This window comes from Diutina rugosa, assembly GCF_008704595.1.
Source record: "Diutina rugosa strain CBS 613 chromosome Unknown scaffold92_size19856, whole genome shotgun sequence".
In the NCBI taxonomy this organism is placed as follows: domain Eukaryota; kingdom Fungi; phylum Ascomycota; class Pichiomycetes; order Serinales; family Debaryomycetaceae; genus Diutina; species Diutina rugosa.
The window spans coordinates 942-10,578 of record NW_022995080.1 but is presented as its reverse complement, the minus strand read 5'-3'; the positions used below and the strand labels follow the sequence as shown (position 1 = coordinate 10,578).

Below are 9,637 nucleotides of genomic sequence, written 5' to 3'. Positions count from 1 at the left end.
AGGGGGAGAGGCGGGGGCATGCGGGGGGAGGAGCAGTGGCCAAGGTGTTCTAGGCCTCTAATGTTCTGTCGCCATGGCTACCATGTGTGCTCAAGTTAAACCATGGATGATGCCGTGACCTACAAACTTACCCACAATGTCCATGCTCCCAGTGACGACCTCCAGCTCTGGTATTTTCGATTTCACGGCGGCACCAAGTACGGCTGACTTGGTGTCAAATGCGCGGCGGCACTCACTTGGCAGCAGCGATCGTCGACCTCATCTGGCGTAAGGGTGCAGCGGGGCCGATGATGCGTCGGTTGGTCGCGATGGGTTCGAGACGGGGGGAGAATCTCCTGATGTGCCCAATTAGCCAGCCCCCCCCATCAAAAAACCCCTTGAATTGTTTGTCCATTTCGCTTTCCTGCACAAAATTAGACGAGAGTCGCCGAAAACGGATGAGACGTCACGCCGCCTGAGGAGCTAGTGGCAAAGTGCTGGTTGGCGGTCCATTGTTGAAATGGGGTCTGGTGACCTTTGTGATTTTCCATTTTCCCAAGTGGAGGCTTATGGATCTATCGGTGATACGCAAAATCGAGGAGCTACTGTGTATGCCGCTAGTTGCCCCATGTGTGGCTAATCCATCTGGGTAGTATGATCATTAGGAGAATAGTGTAAACACTAACGGGAAAATGTGTGTGTTACTGACAATCAGACATCATTCAGGCCGTAGGTTGGTGTGGAGAAGAGATAGACTAGCCTATCGCTAGAGAGATATTAGTGGATTTGGAGTTACTACAGATAGTTTCAGCATACCGTACAATAGTCACTAAACATCAAAACAACCCAAATATATCGATGCCTTGCATACAACGAACTCTCCCACCACAAAATGATGGTACGCTCGCCTCGCGCTGAATATATCTCTGAATCGCACGGCCTGTGGGGGGATTCATTCCAGGTACCACCAATGCCCTGGTAGTCTCCTTTGATGATTTTCTAGTTGTGGAATGCTCCAGAAGAAGCGACCCTGAAGTACTGGCTTGCTTATGGTATCAACGAAGCGGGTGGCGGACAACAATGGAGAGGGCCGCACTGTTTTGTTGACCTTAGTGGCGATGCCAGGGTACCGCAACAGCGGCGTGGATCGTTTTGCAAAAGAGGTTGGTCGACTGGTACGTAATGGGGGGCTCTGAAATGAGCCGCCAGGTTGGCTGACATACCTTCCTGGGGGTTAGTGTTCACAGGCGCCATCGCGCGAGATATGTTGTAATGGCGCTACATCGTTCAATATATAGAGAACAAATAGACAAGCCCGTATGGTTTACAGCAATGTCGAAATCCATATATGTAGCTACCACCATCACTGATACGTGCATCGGTGTCAGAAGCGGTGGCGGGGGTAGTTCGGTCATCATTGGAGGAGTTATACGAGTTGGCTCGATTGCCAACGATCAGCATCACCAGGTCCAAGCGCCTAACGATGTTGATATTGTAGTCTTCCCGGTCCAGTTTGACGTTGAGGTATTCAGGGGAGTTGTTGCTTGGAATGACGACGATTGCTTTTGGCAATTACATCAGCAAATGGCACCAAGCCGCCCGATGAATTGTAGGATTGTGAAGAATTCTCGGTGTCTGAGTCAAACCACATGTAATTCCCTGGAATTATATACCAATGTACAGACTTTCTGCCGTGGGTAAGACGAGAAAGATCGATCGGTTCATTTCGCTGGACACCTTTTTTGAATAGTAATAGTGAGCATCAATGGTAAACAATTTCACCGAAAGACAATAGATGACTTTGAATTGTGATGAGGGTTCCGTGGAAGCGTTTTTCAGTGTGGGTCGGCTGATTGGTGTCCCCATTGGGAAGGATTCGATTGTCACATCCAGATTGGGAAACATCAAACTATGGGCGCCAGAACTGACCAACCTGCAAATACAATGCCAAACTCAGTCTACAGAGTTTTGGGTAACATCCTGAGTATCTTACAACTGATTTCAGCTTTTGCAGCGTCAAGGATTATGAGATATCCCATGGTGGATTTGGCAAGGATTCAGTTAATATCACACACACAAGCACTCTTTCCAAAAAGCAAAGACCACTGCTTAGGTGACGGTTTCAGTGGCGTCGAAGACAGTGAAAATTTCTTCTTTAAATTGCACAGTATTGGTAAACAACCGGCTTAATAGTGTGACTTATCCTTGACAAGCGCCAAAGCCACGGCGACAGCTTAATTGGTGGTAGAAACCCATTCAGTAGCAGACACCGACGATGGAATTTCTGGGTGTGTCATCGAGTTTTAAGGTTTCTGTTGTGGCATCATTATTTTGTCACGTGATTTGTTGCAGCCAAATCACCATTTCGGTCTCACGACTGTAGTCTCGGAGTTCCGTTATTTAGACTGCACGTTGTGCCCTCTGCTCATCACCTGGAAGCAGATGGAAAAGTTTTTACATATATCTACCTATCTTTGTTTATATCTTTTATTACACACTTGCTTCCCCCAAGCGCTAGCTTACCAACCCCTATCAACTGTATTACACTTACAGCATGACTCCCAAGTCCTCTGACCGCAAGTCGGAGAACCAATTCGATAACCTCTCAGGTTATTCTGAGGATTCTGGCAATGCCGATTCTCATCAGTTTCAATGTCTCTGAGTAAGTGGCACCGTGTGGCCAGCGGAATATGTCGCTCGAAGGGGTCGACAATGTAAGGCGTGGAACCTCTCGTGATTCTAGTGAAGTAGCAAGTTGAGGTTTTGTAGGTAAGGTGACGGTGGATAAGGTATGCCATGTGTTATTGACGGAAGCCGCTCCTGGTGGTGGTTGCAGGACGTGTTTCAAGACACGCTTCGGAACACGCTTCAGGACACGCTTCAGGACACACTGCATGACGTGTGGTCACTTCACAGAGCAAAGGCAGTGGCGTTGGTAGAGACATCAATTGTTATGTTTGGGCGGAATAACGGGGATGCAAAAGGCGGTAAAACCAATTCCAAGCGAGCATAGGCTCATGGAACAAGAGTACTGGCATTCACATCGAATAAGATGGGCGTATTATGCGACGAGAAAGAAGATGAAACGTTTGTCGTGTTGGCCAGTGCTTTGAGAGGTCCAGCCAGGTCATTGACAAACCATGGTTTCAATAAGGGCGCCGGGGACAGTGGCAGCGCTGAATGGTTACAATCCTGTTGATATTCGACGCATTGACTCACTATCTCTTGATTATTGTTTAACAGCAGCTCCTCAAGTCCTTTAGGGATTGGTTTGGTTTCTTCCACCTTCACCAATACTTGAAATTCGGTGTTACCCAAGGTCTTATGGCCAATATCACCATCAATGTCACCATCATCGCCATGCCATCGGTATTGTTGTCAGAGTCACCTAATTTTGTTGTTGTTCGGGGATGGCGACCAGGTCATGGTTAGACAACTTGTGGGCGTTGATGTTCAGCACTTTGCTCATTGCTGTCAGCTCTGGTCTCTTCGATCTGGTGTATACCGTTGCCTCCAGGTTCAGCAATGTGTTGGATGAGATCATCTCAGATCTCGGGTCACATCTCACCGGGTAACTGAGTACCATCAGTATCAGTTTATGGAAGCCCAGCCCCCCTTCAGTGGAAGATTGTCAGCTTGGTGATGATTTACTGGGGTGGATTAATGCCAGTCAAGTGGACTTGAAGTACCGTAATCTCCCCATGGACCCCACAAGTAGCTCCAAGAATTGCCACTGGATTGACAGCCATCAGGACGTGTTTTCTATGACAGCATACAATGATCTAGTGTTTTGTATTACCCAGATTCGAACGTCTCTTAGTTTGCGTTCACAAATAAATGTCCACAACGATGCTCTCAGTGTTGTATTTAAATCAATGAATAGTCTACTTAATGGTGTTGCTGCTCAAGCTTTTACTGTCAGCCATTTCTCCATCACTCGTAAGCTTTATCAGCGCAAACTCATCAATCTCCCGTAAGCTCATATAACGGTCTTAGCTCAAGCAAATTTTTTAGACGAACTACTCTATTTTTTTTTGTTAATTCCACAAGGCGGTCAGCGTTTCTGATGGGGTAGGATGTTCCACATCTGTTACACCTGGTGGTTCATGTGGGGTTTTTATGGTGGATGTTAAGGCTGTACTTCGTTGTAGCGCCCTGAAGAACCGAGAATTGCCACATCTCTTGTTGGAGTACGCTAAACCCATTGGTAGACTCAGCACATTGTTTTAGACGGATTGTGATGTGATAGTTTTGAATTCCTTTGGGCCATTTCAAGTGGTAGTTGGTGTTCTTCATGTAAGTGCAGTGACGCAAGGCACATAACGTAAATATTATGCGACTTCGGTTAGGAGCGATGGGACGCATCTCGAGAATAGTGGCAAGCACTCTCCTGGTCGTTCAACACAGGCATCAAACGGAACACCTCCAAATTTTGAAGTTAGGATATGTAACAGTAGGTAGAGGGATCAGCTTTCACCGTATAAACGCTTTGTGTAGCGAGAAGTGGCCTCGTTTCTCTAGGATCACCGACACCACCACCACCACCACCGTAACCCGAAATCACCAGTCATACCGTCAAAATCAATCATAGCCGCCGTTACAATGCACTCGCTGTAAGCGTTGGGACACCCAGAGCGTTGACAAGTTGCTGAACTCGTTGGTGGCGCTCACGTTGGAGAATCGTGACATGATAAACAAATCCTGAAACGAGTTGTATACCAGGCAATATCAAGCTTGTCAAAAGACTATCTCGGGGTGTGCTTATAATTTGCGAAGACACGATGGGCTCAATCAAGAGATGGCTGGAGGACACGTTAGCATTGCTGCTATCAGTGTCGGCGCACGAAAGCTATCAAAGCCCGTGGACGCGTCGCCAGCACCGGCCTTAGCTGGGATAGTTCACCACTTGTATCACATAGCAATAGCAAGTGGATTTCAACCAAATTAACCACGGTAACTTGGGGGAGGTGTTGGAGAATCGGTGGCCCTTAGTCTGCAAATGAGGGTCAACTGTCGCGTTGGTCTGGATAAATAAGCTGCACCGATGGTGGCGTTAATAATTGGTAAAGATTGCAGCGCCAGGGCGTCTGGATTGATGAATGAATTTTGTGGGCAAGTTGTTGGCGTCGGTGGTGTTTGTCGGCGGTGGTATTGTTGTGGAAACTACTGGGGTGAGTATAGGCGCACATCGGACTTGAGGAGAAAGCACAAGACCAACAAGGAAATTAGAAGGAAATGATCCAAAATTGAGACCTATCTCTACAAATGGAACTATCCGTGTGTATTCTACTATTGTTCACTAGTATACCATGCTCACATCACCTAAATGAAGTGACACTGGTGTGGTAGGGGGCGCAATGACGTCATACTTGTTTTATGGGGTGTGATCTTATCACCACCACAATAAACAACAACAACAATCACAAGTCGATAAAGCTATATTGATTGCTATCGGCATTAATCAAGACGTTGACGGCGAATTCTTTACACCACTGCGCACCGGTTCCATTAGATACTAGCACTAGTTACTCCTAACACCAGTGCGAAAGTCAAGATAGCGGTGCCCACCAGCAAGCCATAAATGATGCAAATGAGCTGGAGAGACGGGAGATGATTTATCCTTAGATGGCGCACATTTTGCACCTTTTAACTGATTCAATAACAGCCGAAACGCCCTTCCGTAATCAACCAGGGTTGTCACCAAAGCGGGGTTGGCGGGAAGGCGGGGGCGAGTGTTCAGAACATCCATAGCAATCATCATATCACTTAACACGTTTAATCTTTTTGAACATAACATGGCCCACCGTTGCTATAAGTTCGCATGATTAAGCGTAATTCCAACTCTCTGTTATCGCTGGGTGGGAGCCTGGCTTAATCTTAATCCCCCCAGTATCGACGACGCAATTCAGTAAAGCTTGTACAAGCCACCAAAAAAGAACTTATTGCGAGTTGAGTGGAATTGGTAGTTGGTATCACTAGCAAGCCGAATTCCCAGGCTAGATAATGCTGGCGTTGGGGCTGCCTCAATGCGCATTGTTGACGAATGTGAGGGATTAGGTAATCAACTAAAAATCAAGGCCTACGTGTAAGAATTTGTGGGATAAATTTCAGATTCAAGGATAAGGCGGCTGTACGGCTTGTTTATCGGACTTGATAGAGTGCGATGTGACAAACGCCAAACATCCACACGTCGAGTGGTGGTTCACCTCCGAGATAGAGATTCGGCCGATGATGTAACATTCCTGATGTTGCCATAATATTGTAGTTGTTGAACTCGTGTGTAGGGCTTAAGGTGGTGGATTCTAGGGGGAGCTTTCTTTTATGATAAACTAGCCGACCAAATCTACTTATGTGCAGTAATACGATTCAAAATGGAAGCACCAGACCACAGAACGTTGACTGTAAACGATGTAATTGCTGGCGCCTTCACTTAGCAGTATCTCGGTTTTTAGACTTATATCACGCCAAAAACAAACATCGGTGTTCTTTCCATAAAGTATATGGACCTTCCTTTCGATCGTCTAAGTTTGGCAAGTGCTCATAATTCGCGCCCCCCAACATTCGCACTTTTATAAATATCCGACGATTTTTGACCATTACCTGAACTAAGAATATCGACAAGTCGACTTCTGACTCAACCATGTCCTCCAATGCTGACACGCCTTTCCATGAGCTTTCATTTATCCCGTTGCTGGAGTCAAGTGAACGCTCCAGTGGCAACGATTGCCAGCCCGATGACGATAGCGAAAGAAATACCCCCACAGACCAACAAAAGGAATCCCAAAGACACACCGAAGAAACCGTGCGCAGATTGCAGTCTGACCTTAATGAATTAAATTCACAAAATGTTGAACTTGAGGGTGCCAACGCATACGTTCAATTAGGTCATGCCATTTTGACCGCGATCCACGAGAACCCCACGATCCACGCATTCGTTTCCACGATTACCGATACATTATCATCACCAAATAATCTGTCTACTTCTACTGGTGTTCCAGTGCTGCAATCCACTGCTAGTGTGGCTCCGGGACTGTTATCCTTGCAGGCTGGACTGCTGAATGTTTTTAATGCAGCGTACAGAGCGTTCCATGGCAAGCCTACCCCGTCGTTTATTGATCACGCGAAACCGCATTCAAGCTACGTGAAGATTAATAATGAACATGATTTGTGGTACAACCCCGAGCTCAAGCGTGATTTGGACATTCAACTACTTCACCAGTTCGAATTTTTACGAAAGGTGGATTGCGTGGGGCTTTCAAAAGATGGCAAGGTTATCGCCGTTGGATGCACAACTACCACCTATTTGTACAGTATTCAATCATACAAACATGTGGCTAGATTGACGGTTGACGACGACTGCCACACAGCCGGATCGAGCCGTATTAATTCGTTATGCTTTTCGCCTGATGGTAACTATTTGGCCATCGCCAAAAAGATGAATATCTATATTTATGACTTGAAGACCCTTAAGATGTATAAAACCTTGCGCTGTGGCGATGGAGAGGTGGTCTCACTTGATTACTTTCCTGATGGCGAGAAGTTGTTGTCGGGCCTGAAGAACGGCTTTGTTGTTGTCTGGACTTTGGAAACAACTGAAATGGTCGTTGATTACCATGAAAAACTGGTGAAATCGGTGCTGGTACTGTGGGATGGTAAGTATTATGTTGTTGGCTTCGGGGATAATACTGCCGGAGTGTGGGACGCCGACAGCGAATTACAGGTGCAATTTTCGGATGCTAAACAGTACAATCGTCACCGCAAGCAGGTGTTATCTGTCAAGTTTGTTGACGAGAAGGTTTTGTCATGTTCGACAGACGGTACTGCAAAGTTATGGAACTTTCTCAAGATGCCCAACGATCAAATATTTCTGTATTGTGAAGTTACATACAAAGGTCATAAGGGTCTGGTTAAATCAATTTGTTCGATGCCAAATATTGGGTGCGTCATGCTGGGTTCTCAAGATGGCAAGGTGATATGTTGGAACAAAACCACCGGTCACCCACGATTGATGCTACAAGCTCATCTCAAGCCAGTAACTTCGCTCATGGCTGTTGTGAAACCTGGAAGCTCTAGGGGCATACTTATCACCTCGTCGAATGAGGATTGCAACGTGCGGGTATGGGAAGTTGACGTGGTACCCATATCAGCACCAATCTCTGAATCTGGGGTCGTTAACAGATGTATGACTGATGAATTGGTTAAGCAAGCACTGCTGAACCGAACTGCCCACAAACCGATTGGGCCTAGGGCTGCTAAGAAGCAGGCACTTCCAGCACTGCTGAGCCGGGCTATCAACATATCGTCACGGTTTAAGGTTGCCAAGAAGCTGGCACAGCAAGCACTGCTGAGCCTGACACCCAACACATCAACACAAATCAATGTTACCGAGAATTTGGCACGATTCGAGCGAATTGATTGGACGGTGTTTCCTATTCAGGCGGAACACGTGTTACCAGCTGGAACCAGAATAGATGGGCAAGCGGGGGCGACGCTTAAGAAGCTTTGTACTCGTCGTCTTAGTGTAAAACCTCGATACCATTTTGAAGACATGCAAGACCAGATGGTAAAGGTTACTATAACCCTCAATGACCATCAGTTGCTGTCGGCCCGGGCCACTTTGAGATCTGATGCCGAGCTGTTGGCGGCAATGGCCATCACTAAATATCCTGCTGCGAGAGAGATTATTTTTGAAGAGTGATTGCAGATTGGACGATAAGGTAGAATATGCTTATAGCAAGATCTACAAATTAATATTGGTATATTAATTGCAACGTGAATGCATAAAAAAGTATATAAAATAGCACGCACATCACCTGTTGTTGTGCAATATTAGTTGATAACGTAGTTGTCTGTTGACCCTTCGATGCGTGATGTCATCCGACGGGTTCACTCCCGGGGTGCATAGTACCTAGGTCCTCCTCTTACTCCATATATTTGAACACCCCGTTTACCTGGGTTGTTCTATGTCTATATACTGGATGTCCTGTATTTTGTCACTCAGTCCTATACATGGTATCCGGACTGGCAACATTGTCCGTTACTCAAATATGTTATGATGACTACTTCATACCTAACTTGTTGACTCAAGAGCTTAATCACTCACCCCCCACGACAATCAACAAACTTCGTCGACCACGCTCTATACAAACATACGCAATCACACTCGCCCAACATTTCATATACAAGCCCGTAATGAGGCCGATTGCATAGAAGATCTCGATAATTATCAGATGAAATATCAAAAGAATTTGTCATGCTTTTTTGTTAAGATTATCATCATCAACATATTCCAAGATATCGCACATAAGACTGCCATAATCGAATCAGCTTGATTTCAATCTATTGACCAAATCATTTCGGGATAACGACCCAAAACCGACCTTTACATAATGAGTGTCGAGAACTAATCAGCCATGATCATCTATACGATACGTTTGACTTTAACCATGCTCTCCAAACACGTAAAGGGGAGAACGCTTTTTGAAGTATCGGGTTGATTGAATGTAGAACAGTCCAGATCGTGCGCCGAGTGTCGACCATAGAGAACCAATAGCGCTTGGCTTCTCGGTTTCACGGGCATACATAGTCGCTATTCGTGTTGGTCTCAAATACACACTGCTATCAACACATATTCAAATTTTGAGAACCGTTGTCGATC

The 9,637-nt window shown here is 46.0% G+C and overlaps 1 protein-coding gene across 1 annotated transcript; it reads left to right on the top strand. All coding sequences in view use genetic code 12, as the record gives it.

Annotated features, from left to right (window-relative positions):
• Nucleotides 1–6,619: 6,619 nt before the first annotated feature.
• On the top strand, nt 6,620–8,677 carry DIURU_000893 (WD40 repeat domain-containing protein; the record flags this gene model as incomplete). The annotated part of the gene is made up of 1 exon (XM_034159191.1): nt 6,620–8,677. The coding sequence occupies one exon, from the start codon at nt 6,620–6,622 to the stop codon at nt 8,675–8,677; it is 2,058 nt and encodes a 685-aa protein (XP_034014305.1).
• Nucleotides 8,678–9,637: the final 960 nt, after the last annotated feature.